General features: G+C 44.0%; 1 protein-coding gene across 1 annotated transcript in view; it reads right to left on the reverse strand.

Moving 5' to 3' along the window:
- Window positions 1-231: 231 nt before the first annotated feature.
- The window catches only part of zmym2 (zinc finger, MYM-type 2), a 180,209-nt gene continuing 164,141 nt past the window's right edge, over window positions 232-16,299 (reverse strand). Inside the window, 3 exon segments of the mRNA XM_038817980.1 lie at window positions 232-1,091; window positions 3,726-3,846; window positions 5,413-5,655. Of these exon segments, the coding sequence (XP_038673908.1) occupies window positions 887-1,091; window positions 3,726-3,846; window positions 5,413-5,655 (569 nt within the window). The 3' untranslated portion in view covers window positions 232-886.

The raw sequence follows: 16,299 nt of genomic DNA on the forward strand, positions 1-16,299 counted from the left end.
GAGGCAGGAACTGATATCTCCAAATCAGATCTATGCAACACTTAACAAATATGTGATTTATGTGAACTATTCATAATGAGTATACTGTAGCTTTGATTTGCATTTTTACTATTTCAAACAGTTGAACAATATTAACTAATCATAATCATGCTTTCCTCTCCACGGCATAGAATGGAAAGAGATTCCTCCCTTGAGGTTATTCAGTTTTTCCTCTATGACATGTAGCCAGCATTCAGTAATCCTCTATATTCTTTATTTCAGGTCTTCTTTCCATAAAACCAGTTATTTTACAGAGAATTAAAATAGACTGCACCATTCATCAGCATAACAAATAATTAATGCTTACAGAATTTGTGGTGAAAACTCCACCAACTGGTACATTTGTGGAAGGGTAGCTCTAAATTGATTTATAGTGCTAAGACTATATTAATTACATAGATGCACATTCTTATCGGGGAAGATAGCACCCAGTAAAATCATCCCCTTTGCAGGGAAATTTTAAAACACTGTAGTTTGTTTTAATGCATATTCCTCAAATCAGAAAAAAAATTACACATGACACATTTGAGATCCTTAGTTTGTAATGTAAAAAGTTACAAATGGAAATGCTTTCTGACAACAAACCAATTCAATAAATAATCTTAAAAAAAACTTAAGTGAAAGCAATTATTTTGAAGTATACATATCCTAAAAGTCACTAGGGAGATTGCTAACATCCGCTATTCTCCTCTCATTTAGGGTTATTTACATAATACCCAATCTGGGTATATTGCTACAAGCTCAGTAATAGAGGATCATTCCAGGAAATGTACACCATTATTTTCCTGTATTAAACTCTAGTGGCCTGACATTACAGTGTCATGATTCTTTGCAACATAGCGAAATTTCAATCAATATCATCTTCATCTACTTCAGAACAGTCCCTTTCATTTTCTTCATATATATCCTTGATCATAAGAATTCGCACAAGCAAATTTTCCAAGATGCTGCGGTCCAGGGGGGTACTGGAATACCAAATGGGATCATCGGGAGTATTGGAGTGTTCTGGCTGCAGGTAAAAGAGGTCAGTTCTCTGTTGTAGATTTGGAGGGCTATGGAACAAAGAGCAATTTGTAAAACAGAGTCAAATATAAAACAGATTCTGATAAAATTATTTTCACATCCTCCATTTTTATTCTAGATATAACACACTCCATCTACAATGAAACGAAAGAGAAAATGCTGGAAAATCTCAGCAGGTCTGGCAGCATCTAAGGGAGAAAACAGCTAACGTTTTGAGTCCAGATGACCCTTTGTCAATGCTAGAAGACAGAGAAAGTGGGAAATATTTATGCTGTGGAGTGAGAATGAAAGATGAGTCATAACCACAGAAACCCAGGGAAACGGGGTGCTAATAGCCACAGAAACCACAGGGAAAGAGTGCTAATGGCAGTTCCCAGAGAGAACAAAGGTGTGAAAGGCCAAACAGCAGAGAAACTAACATCAAAGGGTAAACTGGGACAAATGTAGATGTGGGGGGGGGGGGGGGGGGGGGGGAGGGGAGGGGAAGGGGCACTGCCCATATGAAGTGGGGTATGAGGGGGCTTGAGGACCTGCAACAGGCATTGGGGGTTGGTTGCATCGGGAGGTCGGAGCGCCATTTGATCTCTTCACGCAATGGAAAGTGGGGCTACCAGGGGTGGGAATGAGCCCTCTAATCCCGCCCAATTAAATTGCATCCAATGTGTTTTCCAGCTGAGGGAGATGAGGTTGTTGTTGGATGGAGCCCAGAAAGGCAGCAAGTTTGAAGAAATTTTGAGAGAGAGAAAGAGAGAGAGAGAGAGAGAGAAGAAACTATTAAAGGCATTCAGCTAGAGTCTGAAGGGGTTCTAATCAGAGCCAGAATCTGTTCTGTAAAGCAAGTATTCCTCTAGGCCCTGCGAATGTTAAGCTGGATTTAGAGCTGTACGCCTCTTTTCTTGTTGTTTAATGGGAAATTGAGAAGTATTGTTATGGAGTAATTGTAAGCTGTTCTTTTTCGGGTGTGAAGTTACAAGATTATATTTATAATAAAGTTTTGTTTTAGAAATACCAAAAGCCTATTTTTAAAAATGCAATCACTCCTGGAGCGAATCATTGTTTCCACATGTCTTAAACTAAACTAAAATATTGGGGTTTCGGTCCAGTACCCTGGCCACTGATGGGGTTTGGTCTGGACTGTAATAAATAGAAAATGCTGCAGCACTGAATGCTGAGATTTGACCAAAATAACCATGGTGTCCTTGAGAAAAACTGTGCACAGAGCTGAAGGGCGAACTTTTTTCAGGTTTTTAGAAAAAAATAAACTTGCTTACTAATAGTAATGCTAGACCATGCTATCAGGAAGAAACAAAGCTATGATATTGTAAAAGACACCTGTTTCGTCAACATCACCAACCCCCCACAAACCATTACTCCCCCCAAATCTTCACTCTGGGGTCCACACGCAGTCTGATGTTAGTTTCCCCACTTGCCAGTGCATGAAGAGATCACATCAGGAAAAAGATTGGTTTACAAAAAGTTAAAAGAATATCTAGATATCCTCTGACACAGGGAATAGGGAATGTCAGGGCAAATATGAAGGGCGCAGAAAGGCAACAGGCTCATCAGTAAAGAAAATGCTCCATTAAGAACAAAGGCAGGGGAGGTCATCCCCTGCTCAAAACACCTGGAGAGATGGGTTACACAGATCAGAGCCGCTTAATCAATTAACTTCTCCATCATAAGGTCAGAGTTGAGGATGTTCGCTGTTGAGTGCACAATGTTAGGCACCATTTACAGCTCCTCAGATACTGAAGTAATCAGTGTTCATATGCAGGAAGTCCTATACAACTTTCAGGCTTGGGCTAGTAAGTGGCAAGCAACGTGTGCCACGGGTACCAACCAATGACCAACAATAGTGTACCTAATCATTTCTCCTTGACATTTTCATTGCTGAACCCCCTATCATTAACATCCTGGAGATTACCACTGCGCGTGAATTTAATTAGACCAGTAACATAAATACCGTGGCTACAAGAGCAGGTCAGAGGCTGGGAGTTCTATGGCGAGTGACTTACCTCTCGACGCCACAATCTACAGGGCACAAGCGACAAAATTCCCTTTCGTTGTCGGGTGAGTGCGGCTTCAACAACACTCAAGAAGTTTGATGTCATCTTGTGCAAAGCAACCCACTTGATTGGTACCCCATCCACTACTTCAAAATTTAATTCCCTCCACCTACAAGAGGGAGCAGTGTGTACCATCTATAAGATGCACTGCAGCAATTTGCTAAGCCTCCTTTGGCAATACCTTCTAAATCCACAATCTCCACTACCTAGAAAGATGAGGGCAACAAAGAACACCATCTGAAAGTTTCCCTCCAACCTACCATCCTGACTTGGAGCTAGGCCAGAAACCTGGAATGCCATCTCTAAGAGCACAGTGCATGCACCTTCACAAGATGAACTTTAGCAGTTTAAAAAAATAACTCATCACCACCTTCTCAAGGGCAATTAGGGATGGGCAACAAATGCTAGCCTTGCCACAGATGTGCACATCCCATGAAAGAATACCAAAAAAAAGTCTGCACAAACTTAAAACTTTCTCAGGGCAACAAGCAATTGACAATAAATGCCGGCCTTGCAGAGGTGCTGCAACTCCAATAAAAAAAATGGCTTTAAAGAACATATGCAATGAAGATGGAAACCTGCTGGCTTTAATCTTACCATTTTGAGAGGTAGCACTCAAACATTTTTACAGGGCATCTTGATGGATTTGCTGAGTTTTCCTTTTGTTCAAATACAGGATCATCCTCCTCCCGTTTTCTCTTTCCTGGTGTAATTTTGTCTGTCAACACAATATAATGATTTAAATTTGCTGATACTTCTGAAGTGTGGCTTTATACAAATGAATCGTTATGAAGCTGCTGAGCCTATTGCTTCTTACTTTCTCATTCAGATTCAAAGTTTGAGAATTGCTGGGATACATCTCACTACATTCCAATTTTAAAAATCAGATTCAGTGTTTAACCCAAGAAAATCAATCATATGTACACACCTCAGGAAGGCTACAAGTGTATTTTTTACGTTTGGGTTTCAAACTCATTACCACCGTCAAAATTAAAGAGCTGCAGCATTCAATGCTCTGAATTTTCTATTACATTAATTTTTTTTAAATTTAGTGTCCAATTATTTTTTTTCCTAATTAAGGGGCAATTTAGCATGGTCAATCCACCTACCCTGCACATTTTTTGGGTTGTGGGGGTGAGACACATGCAACAAACATTAATTCTTAATGGGTTCAAAATTAAATTGGTGAACTCTCCATCTCTAAACACTGACGATCAGCCAGCTACTACTTTCACAGGAGCCTATCACCGGGTGAATAGGCAGTGGGTCCATAGAGTCTTATAGAATAGAATTTACAGTGCAGAAGGAGGCCACTCAGCCCATCATGTCGACACCGGCCCTTAGAAAGAGCATCCCCCTCCTCCCCAAACCCACACATCCACTCCATCCCCGCAACCCCACTTAACACTTTTGGACACTAAGGGCAATTTAGAATGGCCAAACCACCTAACCTGCACATCTGTGGACTGTGGGAAGAAACAGGAGCACCTGAAGGAAACTCACGGGAGAACATGCAGACTCCGCACAGACAGTGACCCAAGCCGGGAATCGAACCTGGGACCCTGGAGCTGTGAAGCCACAGTGTGAACCACTGTGCTGCCCCTATGATGTCCAAAGGTCCCCAATTGCCATTTTAGATCAGAACTCACTGGAGCATGTACCACACATTCTCTAGTTTCACAGAGGCCCTGGAAAGGAAATTTCAAATTATTTTGTTACTGGTAGAAAAAGCCAAATAATTTGGGCAAAGCAGCCTCTGCATCAACTCCCCGCCTTTTGCATAGGTACAGTACCCTCCTAGATTTACTTTGTTGCAAGACTCCAGGCCACAAATTATTGGGGTGGCTAGACTCCAGCAAGCTCCATCAGGATGCCCTTGGCTTGCTGACTTCATCGAAATGATGCATGTCCGAAAGTGCTTTGACTGGCAGCCCTGTCGTCAGCCCAAAAATTATCAATCCCAATGTTTTCTATCGTGCACAATCTACGATTGATCTTTACTGTTAAGCCCACCAGAAGGCGAACTATATACTGAAGTTCTTTTAAAAAATAAATTGAATTTGTGAAACATGTAACTTATCTAGATAAGACATTACAGTTGCCGTAGCTTGTTGCCATCTGAAACACCTAGCTCTCTTATGAGGCAATGGAAAACATGCTTAGAAATAGATATATGGAATTATAAACATACAATAAAAAGGAAACCTGCATTATACATTGAAGGGATAGTGAAGTCTTCCAAGAATATGCAGAAAATCCTTCATTATCCATTCCAAAACCTTACCTTGATTGTCATTTGTACACAACGCAGGTACCTCGTATCGAATGCATACAGTATTGTCAGAGTTTTTATTCCATTGCTTGACAACATTTCCAAAGGAAAGTCTCAGATGTTGCTCAATGGTCCTTAACCCAAAGTATTTAGTGTTAAAATATAGCAAAGTATTAAGAAGAACAAATGGTGATTCAGGCCCCAGCTGCTTGCTCTTCCATAGATAATCCTCTTCAACACGTGAAAATATTGACCCTAAAGAGCAGCCAGAAGGAAACAGAAATTACAAATTATGCAACGGGGCATATGTTTAGATAAGGTTCTTGTGCTCACTGTTTGCAAATCATGCTTGCCCAGTAAACCACAAGATCATTTACTTTGTTAAACATTCAGGGTCTAGATTGGGTGCTCTTTCACTGGGTCGGTGCAGACTCGATGGGTTGAATGCAGACCTGCAAACTTTTCCCAACAGAAATCAGCATTCCAGACACCAAAAATCAGTATTGTGGCAGTAAAATTGGTATTTCCATTTCAATGAAAACATGCCACCAATCTGAAGGTACATCTTTACACCTTTATTGCACAAATCTAAAACACACATGGTAAATACAAATCCAACGCTTTTACATACATGTACAGGCACCTCGATGCAAGGCTGCGCGAAGGATCACATGACTCTCATGCGCTGTATATTGTGCAGGTCGTAGATATGAATGCGTTACTAAGGTTCGTTTGTTTTCCAGGCCCTCCTGATCTTTCTCCCAAAGGCTTTCTTTCAGAAATCAGAGTTTGTATGGTTGGGGGGCTGGGAGAAGAGTGCTGAAGGTAAAGAGGGCTTTGCTATAGAGGCAGAGACAGAAAGGAGGGTTGGCACTCCCGAACCTGCTACATTATTACTGGGCAGTAAATCTGGAGAAGGTGAGGGAGCAGAGTGGGTTCGGATGGAAGAGGAGTCCTGCAGGGGATCCAGTCCAAGAGCCTTGGTGACGGCACCTCTACTGTTTGCCCAGAGAAATACTCAGAGAGCCCGGTGGTACAATCGACGGTCAAGGTATGGAACCAACTGAGGAGGCACTTTAAATTGAAGGGGATGTTAGTGTTGGCGCTATTGTACGGGAACCATAGGTTTAAGCTGCAGGAAATGGATGGAGTGTAAAGGAGGTGGAGGGGCTGAAGAAGGTGAGGGACCTGTAACCGGAAGGGCAATTTGTAGATTTGGATTATTTATGGGAGAGGTTTCAGCTGCCAAGGAGGAGCAAGTTTAGGTACATGCAGGTACGGGACTTTGTAAGAAAGGATTGGAGGGCGTTTCCCAAGTTGCCAGGGTATACTTTGGTGGAGCAATTGCTGCTTCCAGACAAGCCTGGAAAGGGTAGGATTGAAGATACATATGGGTTGCTTGGGGGTGGGGGGGGAAGGAGACACAGGTGATGAAGATTAAGTGCAAGTAGGAGGAGGAGCTGGAGGGGGAGAAATAGATTGGGGTTTGCAGTGTGAGGTAATGCGAAGGGTGAATGCTACTTCTTCCAGCTTGCGGCTGTGCATAGAGTGCACATGACTCAAGCACGAATGAGCAGGTTCTTTCATGGGGTGGTTAACATGTGTGAAAGTGTGGGTGAGGGCCAGCGACACACGTGCACATGTTCTGGGTGTGTGAGAAGCTAGCAAGGTACTGGGAATCGGTGTTTGGGACGTTATCCAAAATTATTGGGGTAGAGGTCAGGCCGGACCCAGTGGTGCCGATCTTGGGGGTCTCGGAGGTGCCAGAGCTGGTGGAGAGAACAGGGGCCGATGTTGTGGCTTTCGCTTCTCTAATTGCCCGGCAGAGGATTTTGTTGAATCAGATATGCCACCGGGAGAGGCAGCCTGACTGGGGGGGCTTGTATGATTTTCTACGATTGGAAAATTTGAGTCGAGGGAGTTGGAGAAAGGATTCGAGGCACGTTGTGATTGTTCATGGCAATTTTTGAACATTTGTCTGTCGCGGTGGGGAGGGGGGGGGGGGGGGGGGGGGGGGGGGTTATAAGGGGTAAAACTACAAACTAGGCTGTTGAATGTGTTGCTGTATTTGTTACTGTTCTTGTTTATAGTTTGGAATTAAATACATAAAAAAAAGGATACGGGCTGAGGTTCTGAAATGAGGAGAGTGAAGTGGAGATGCAGAGGTGCATACCAGAGTGTTGGCTGGGCATTTAAGGAGGCAGTTAGAGTGAACAACATTTTTGTGGGTCTGGAGTCACATGCAGGTCAGATTGTGCAAAAATGTCAAGGCATCTTTCCCGAAAGGACATTAGTGAAATAAAAGGGTTTTACAACAACCCAATAGCTTCACGGGCATTATTAATGAGGTTAGCATTTTATTCCAGATTAATTAATTAAATTTCAATTCCCCCAGCTGCCATCATGGGATATCTTCAGACCATTAGTTCAGGTCTCTGGATTAGTCCAGTATCATTAGCACTACTGCTCTCCTGAGGAGGATGGGGAGCATATTCCAGCGTTTGGGGCCTGAAGATGCAGCCACCAATGACGGAGTGATCAAAATCAGGGATGCACAAGGGGCCAGAATTAGAAGATTACAGATAACTCAGGAGTGTTGTGGGGTTGGCAGAGATTACAGAAATAGGGAGGGACAAGGCCATGGGAGGATCTGAAGATCAGGAATTTTATAATCAAGGCATTGCTTGACTGGGAGCCAATATGTGTCAGTGAGTACAGGGGTGATAGAGGAATGGGACAAGTTAAAAATTAGGAACAGTTTTGAATGCCTTAAATTCAGGAAGGGTAGAATGTGAGGAGACCAGTCAGGAGTGCATTAGGAAAGTAGATTGAGGGGTAACGAAGGAATGAATGAGGGTTTGAGTAACAGATGAGCTGATATGAGGCATAGTTACAGAGATTATATGGGTGGTCTTAGTGACGGCACAAATGAGTCAGAAGCTCATTTCAGGGCTGATTGAGACAGCAACATTGTGAACAGGCTATTACCAGGGAGAGGATTCGAGTTGGTAGTTAGGGGATGAAGTTTGGAGTGAGGTTGAAATCAATGATAACAGAGGCAACGCAGAGGTTGAGAAAAATATTGGAGGGAGAGCTGTGAATTGTCTGACTGCATGTCTTCAGGTAATGTCATCAAGGGACACATGTCAGCAGTCCCTCGATTCAAGGATGGCTTCTCCTCAGGGTCACGAGTTTCTGTCATGGGTCTTCACATGATTGAACAGGTTGATCCTTCACTTGCATATCTTTGGGCACATGGACAGGATGCCCAATGAGGTAGTGGGTTCCAGAATGCTGCATTTGATTAATTTTCATTGCCTTGCTGCTGCCACTCTGCCTCATCATCAAGATTTAGGAGCGGCACAGTGGTTAGCACTGCTGCCTCACAGGGTTCCGGGTTCAATTCCAGCCTCGGGTGACTGTGTGTGGAGTTTACACTTTCTCCCCGTGTCTGCGTAGGTTTCCTCCGGGTGCTCTTCCACAGTCCAAAGATGTGCAGGTTAGATGGATTGGTCACTCTAAATTGTCCCAGAGTGTCCAAAAGGTTGGGTTGCGTTAATGGGATAGGGTGGAGGCGTGCTCTTTCCAAGGGCCGGTGCAGAATCAATGGGCTGAATGGCCTCCTTCTGTGTTGTAAATTCTATGAAATAATTCCATAGAGTTTTGAGATTAAAGGTATGATGCAGCTTGATGGACAAAGTTATCACCATTCTGAACAACTGGTAGCAACCTACTCCCACTGATTACTTCAAGGAGAATTTCAGAGCTCACCCATGGGATGTTGGTCATTTGAGAGTTGAGAGAACTGGACCTGGCAAGGGAGATGTCCATCTGGATACAACATCTAATCCATTGTGTAGATTTTTTTTGCATGAATGCTTGGGAAACTGGCTTCAGGGACACGAGCATTTTGTTCAACGGTCCTTCTATTGAATTCGGAGAATGCAGCGAAAGCATTGCTGATGAAATTTCGCTAGTGGCCTTACGTTTTGTTAATGCAGAGTCTGGATCTCACTGAAGTAAGAAGCTTGGTTATGACAATTGCTCTGTACAGTAGGGCTACAATTGAATTGCAGAATTCTTTGTTGTCAAACACTTGTTGCCATAGTTTGTAGAAGGCTGAACCAGCACAGCTAAACTTCTTGTCAATGATGGCTACTAAGAAAGGTGGCTTCAGAGGTATGCAAAGTGCCCAACATATTCCAGAGCCTCTCCTTCAACATATAAGAGTTGTAATATTTTGATGACAAGGTGTGAACTGATATCCGAGTTTTGTTTTAGCAAAATTCCAGGTTTTTGTATGCAGAATTGAAGAGATCAAGTGTGGTTGGCAAACTTTAGATCATGTACATCTATGGTGGTCAATTTAGTTTTTTCATCGAGGCAACAGAGTTTAAAGGGTTGTCCATTTAGACAATATTTATACTGACACCAGGGGGCAGTTGACCAGTGTTTGTCAGGTATTGTACATAGATAAAGAAGAGGAAGGGGCCTCCAGAGCCAACAGTATTCAGGCATGAAAAGGTGGTGATGCTCTGGTTACAATTGGATAAGCACGAGTGTAACCAAGTGACAGCACTGAGATGGAAAGAAGCATTGAAAGGTGTGGTGATTGTAGATCTGAGTAGATGCAATACAACTGAGCAAGCACTAGAGGGAGCACGGGAGAGCTATAAAATCACAGGGACAGGAAGTGAGGACACTTCACGGAAGGCAGAACTCGAAGCAAGACACAGGCAGGCAGCATTGGAGGTAGCCGTAAGTTAAGCTCTGAAGACAGAACAAATTCACAATAAAGCATCTTCTCCACCTTTGAGACTACGAGCTTTATTAAGACACGAGGAACAACACATGATACCAAGAGTGGCTTCAGGCGCTTACTACAGGACAACTCAGCTGCAGATACAGAAGGAACAAAATGGCATGGAAATCCCCTACTGGACATTGGAAAGACATCGCTTATTCAAGGATGTGGCTTAGAACCCCACCTCAGCTGGACACGACCGGCAATGTAAGAAATGTCTGGAAAATATTTAAACAAATGTTCGATTTTTATATCATAGCTAATGATGTAGCAGCAGCCTCAGACGAAATTAAAATAGCAATGCTCATCGCAGGGCATGAAGCTAGGAAAGTATATAATGGATTTAATTACTCAAAAGATGAAGACAGCAACAACTTGCAAACAATACTAAACAAATTTGAAGAGTACTGTAAGGAATTTGAACAGTACGGTATGCTCAGAGGCCAAACTGCACAGAGACTGAGTGATGCAAAACTCTACAAACAGAAAGGCTTCAGTCAAGAAATCGCGAGTGAAAAGTACAGATCAAAAAGAAGAAATAACTTGAATTTTTCACACAGCCAAAATGCTGAAATCCAGTCCAGATCGAAAGGAAAAGGTAACTTACAACTTTCAGAAAGAAAAAACGCTGAAATCCGTGATAAAATGGCGTCGGAGCACATTTTACAGTCTCGGGGATACAAAGAAATAAAAACTGTGCCTGCGCATGCGCAGTTTAAAAAAGTTCTTGTTGCTGATCGTTATGCGCATGCGCAAGACGCGCATGCGCAGTCTCAAAACGTTTTGGTCACGGATCGTTATGCGCATGCGCAAGCCGCGCATGCGCAGTGGACACAAAACCGCACAGTAAAGGAAGGCCGATTTGCGCATGTGCAATTCATTCCTACGCATGACGTCACGAGCGTCATGACGTCTGAGCATCCGGACCACGCCTACTTAAAAGGGAAATGCCCGATAATTGAAAACAAGACTAAAGCGGTAAAACCAAACTTTCTTGCCTCAGAAGACAAAAGAACGCCTGAACTTAAACCAGCAGTTGAAAACAACTCGCACAACACCCTGGAAAAAGCAGTCTGCACCACCCAAAGTGAAGAGAACAAAAGGAAATCCGAAACAAAAAAAGCTGATTTGTTTTTCGAAGATGACTACTCAGATATGGCTGAGTTATTCGGATATGCTGATCACAGCATCAGCTACACGGTCGCAAAGCTCAACACGAATCTACTCGTGGTAGATGAATCCAACCAAGATGATTTGGTTTTCGAAGAATACTACTCAGACATGGCTGAGTTATTCGGATATGCTGATCACAGCATCAGCGACACGGTCGCAAAGCTCAACACAAATCTACTCATGGTAGATGAATCCAACACCATGGTGCCATGGCAGATCGTCGATACATTGGATGACAGCAATACCCAAGAAGAAGACGACGCCACACAGAGAGCACAGAAAGACTCCACAGAGAGAGCGATGACAGGCTCCACAGTGAGAGTGATGAAAGACTCCAAAAGGGAAGCAAGCAAACACTCCCTGGCGAACACCATGCATGAACAAGACCATGAAGGTCAACCCACCGTATCTGAGCAACCGCAAGCGGACTATGAAAGTCTACCAAGCACAGAAGCACAGAGTAGGGCCACCCAAGAGTCCAGTGAGACCACACCAATAGAAACCATGCAGATTTTGACTCCAGAAGAGGAGCACCAAGAGTCCTGTGAGACCACATCAACAGAAACCATGAAGATTTTAACTCCAGAAGAGGAGCACCAAGAGTCCAGAGAGACCACGTCAATTGAAATCATGAAGATTTTGACTCCGGAAGAGGAGCACCAAGAGTCCAGAGAGACCGCGTCAAATGAAATCGTGAAGAATTTGACTCCAGAAGAGGAGCACAAAGGAAGCAAAGACGAGGAATCAAATCCACCACAAATGACTGATGTCATCAGCATCAATGCAACATCAGATCAGTCTCACCATTCTCGAGACGAAACGTTCAATGCAACAGATTCCACAAAGGACACTCGCACCAATAACTGTGACAATGACTCAAATTATCCACACGGGACACTCATTGAGCATAACAAGAAAAACAAAAGCCAAAAGAAGCACAGCAGAAATGAGAACAACAATAGCAAGAACAAAAGCAACATGAAGCGCAACAAGAACAAAAATCGCAAGAAGCACTGCAGAAACAAGAACAGCACCAACAAAAACTACAAGCACAACGACAAAAACTACAAGAACAACAAAACCAACAAGAAACATAACAAAGATAGCGATAACAACAAAGACAGAAATGACAAAAACAGCAACAAGAACGGCAACGAAAACAACAAAGACAGGAACGACAGAACCAACAGCAATGAAACAACGACTTGTACAAAATGGTACAACTCTGCACATGAAGGACAATGCCACAGTACACTGCAAAACAATGACAAGACTACAAACATGCCATGGGATGACAACGAATCGCACAAACTCACATCTGCTCCAGAACAAGCAAGCACACCAGCTTTCAAGGCAGATGACATAATAAATCAATACCACAAGCACAGAAAAAAGTCCATGTCAGTCAACATCAGTGGTTCGACCATGCAAACACCTTGGGATGACGCATTGGTTACTTAAATTATCAATATCACCACGTCAACAACAACAAAAGAAAAACTCAGTGAACAAATTCATCAAGTTTGGACTCATAAATGTTTTTATTAAGATTGGACTCATAAATATAAATTGGCTTTGTAAAATATGCAATAGCACCATCACTTGTATAGATACACATATCATAAGTAACTGTTTTGTACAATTTTCTTTAACGATGTACAGAAAATATATAAAGAAAAAAGGGGGGATGTGGTGATTGTAGATCTGAGTAGATGCAATACAACTGAGCAAGCACTAGAGGGAGCACGGGAGAGCTATAAAATCACAGGGACAGGAAGTGAGGACACTTCACGGAAGGCAGAACTCGTAGCAGGACACAGGCAGGCAGCATTGGAGGTAGCCGTAAGTTAAGCTCTGAAGACAGAACAAATTCACAATAAAGCATCTTCTCCACCTTTGAGACTACAAGCTTTATTAAGACACGAGGAACAACACAAAAGGGAATGGTGTGGTTAACCAGTCCAAGCGGCCGCCCGTTTTCAGCCAGCTCCGCCAGCGTAAAATGGACATGGTCCATTCCAGCGGGACCTGGCTTGGAGGGCGGACAGGATGGACCTGATTGGAAAAGTTCAAACTTGGGAGTTGTGGAAAAGGTAGGTATGAATTTAGGAAATAAAAACATACTGAAGGCATATTGAAAGGAGATATAGGATAATAGTTTACAATGACAGAGGGTTGGACGGCAGGTTTTTGAGGAGCTGGTGGTGAAGGTGGGTTTGAAAAGGAGGGGGACAGCATCTGAGGAGAGACAAGCACTTAATGTTAGCCAATGTGGTAGTCGTGAAGGGAAGTTACAGGGCGGGATTCTCCGACCCCTACCGCCGGGTCGGAGAACCGCTGGGGGGCGGCGTGAATCCCACCCCACCGCTCTGATGTCGGCTGCCGAATTCTCCGGCGCCGGGTTTCAGGCGGGGCGGAGACCGCGCCTCGCCAGTCGGGGGCCATTGGCAGCGGCCCCCCCCGGCAATTCTCCGGGCCCCGATGGGCCGAGCGGCCTCCCGTTTTTGGCCAGTCCCGCCGGCGTGAAATGGACATGGTCCATCCTGGCGGGATCTGGCTTGGAGAGCGGTTCGCGGGGTCCTCGGGGGAGCGCGGGGGGATCTGGACCCCGGGAGGGGGGCACAGTGGCTTGGCCCGCGATCGGGACCCACCAATCTGTGGGCGGGGGGTGCGCTCTTTCCCTCTGTGCCGCGCCTCTGTAAAGCTCCGCCATGGCCGGCGCGGAGAAGTAACGCAATGCGCATGCGTCGGAAACTAGCCGGCGGTTCTGCGCATGTGCCAGAATACGCTGGCAGTCCTGCGCATGTGCCAACTCGCGCCGGCTGGCGGAGGCTCTTCGGCGCCAGTTGGCACGGCGCCAACACCTCCAGCGCTGGCCTAGCCCCCAGAAGTGGGGAGGATTCTGCAATGCTGGGGTGGTTCACGTCGCTCTTAGCGCCGGTACGGGCCGATTGCGGGAGAATCCTGCCCATATTGTCAGCAGGGATGGTGAGAGAGAGAGAGAGAGAGAGAGAGAGAGAGAGAGAGAAAGAGAAGGGAAGCCAGAGTACTGTGCACATCATGCCTTAGATCAGATGTGTTGGCCTTGGAAAAAGTTACGTGGAGATTTACCAACACGATATCAGGGATGAAGTCTTACATTATGAGGAAAGATTACATAAACTAAAAACTATAGTTTATAATGTTACAGCGTATTAATTATAAACTTGTATTTCCTGCAATGTAGGAAACTTATTCTGCTGGTGGGCAGTGCAGGACATAGGGACCTTAAAAATCAGAGTCAGAACATTCAGGGGATAAGTTAGGAAAGTTTTTCGCACAATGATGGTACAAGTGTGGAACTCTTGACCACAAAATATCAATGCTAATTAAGTTAATGCATTTAAACATGTGAGAGTGCTAGAGTTTCTGGTAGCCATGTTGGGTGAATGGAGCTTGATTGCACATCAGCCACAACCTCAGTGAATGATGGAACGGGGTCAAGGAGTAAAATTTTCTATTTTCCCTCAAAGCATGCATGTTGATATGATCATGCACAATATGATTGTGAATTTCAAGGTCCTAATTGCAGGATAGAAATACAGAAAAAGGCAGGGAATGTGTTTGATTAGGAAAACAAGTATGGAAAATGTCACTTAGCTAAATTATTATAGTTAGGGTATTGTATTGAACAAATTTGCCCTGTAATTGCACACAATTCATTTTGAAGTGGATATTAAAGTAATGCATTTCAGTTAATTTCTGAACTTCTTTTTTACTGTGCTCATGCTTTCTTATTTTGAGGAACAGAAAATCAAAAACAATGGCATTTAACTATTTTTCCACAAGTGGCTGTTTAAAGTTAAGAAGTTGCAATTCTTGCTTGCCATAAAAATTTGAAGAATGGAATTTCTTTAGCAAATCTCAGAAAAAGTCAGTTTAATCAACCATGGTCTTAATTTATAATGAAATGTATGTTCAATTACATACTAGTAAAATGAGGATTATAATGAGGACTAGTAAAATAATTTTTATTGAAAAATTTTGTATTTATATAACGAACCGCAATAAAATACCAACAATAACAATAATGATAACAGTCATAAACGTTCGCCCATCCTCAATGAACAAACCATATTAACAACTTAAATTAACACAATATTAAGTTAAATAATCATAGGAAAAAAATATATAAACAGTAGAAACAATAAAGAACACCCTCCACCCCGCCCCCCCCCCCCCCTGGGTTGCTGCTGCTATTGACCCAGACACCTATCTTTGAGCAAGAAAGTCCAGAAAAGGCTGCCACCGTTTATAGAACCCTTGTATTGATCCTCTCAGGGCAAATTTGACCCTCTCCAATTTTATAAATCCCGCCACGTCACTGATCCAGGTCTCCACACTTGGGGGCCTCGCATCTTTCCACTGTATCAAGATCCTCCGTCGGGCTACTAGGGACGCAAAGGCCAGGACACCGGCCTCTTTCGCCTCCTGCGCTCCCGGCTCCACCACAACTCCAAAAATCGCGAGTCCCCAACCTGGTTTGACCCTGGATCCAACCACCCTCGACACTGTCCCTGCCACCCCCTTCCAGAATTCTTCCAGTGCCGGGCATGCCCAGAACATATGGGCATGATTCGTTGGACTCCCCGAACACCTGGTGCACCTGTCCTCGCCCCCAAAGAACCTACTCATCCGAGTCACAGACATATGGGCCCGATGTAGCACCTTAAATTGGATGAGGCTAAGCCTCGCACAGGAAGAGGAAGAGTTGACTCTCTCCAAGGCATCCGCCCAAGTCCCATCCTCTATCTGCTCCCCTAGTTCCCCCTCCCACTTAGCCTTCAGCTCCTCCACTGACGACTCCTCCACCTCCTGCATTACCGTATAAATGTCAGACACCTTCCCTTCTCCGACCCACACCCCCGACAGCACTCTGTCTA

This window comes from Scyliorhinus canicula, chromosome 14, assembly GCF_902713615.1.
Source record: "Scyliorhinus canicula chromosome 14, sScyCan1.1, whole genome shotgun sequence".
Classification (NCBI taxonomy): Eukaryota; Metazoa; Chordata; class Chondrichthyes; order Carcharhiniformes; family Scyliorhinidae; genus Scyliorhinus; species Scyliorhinus canicula.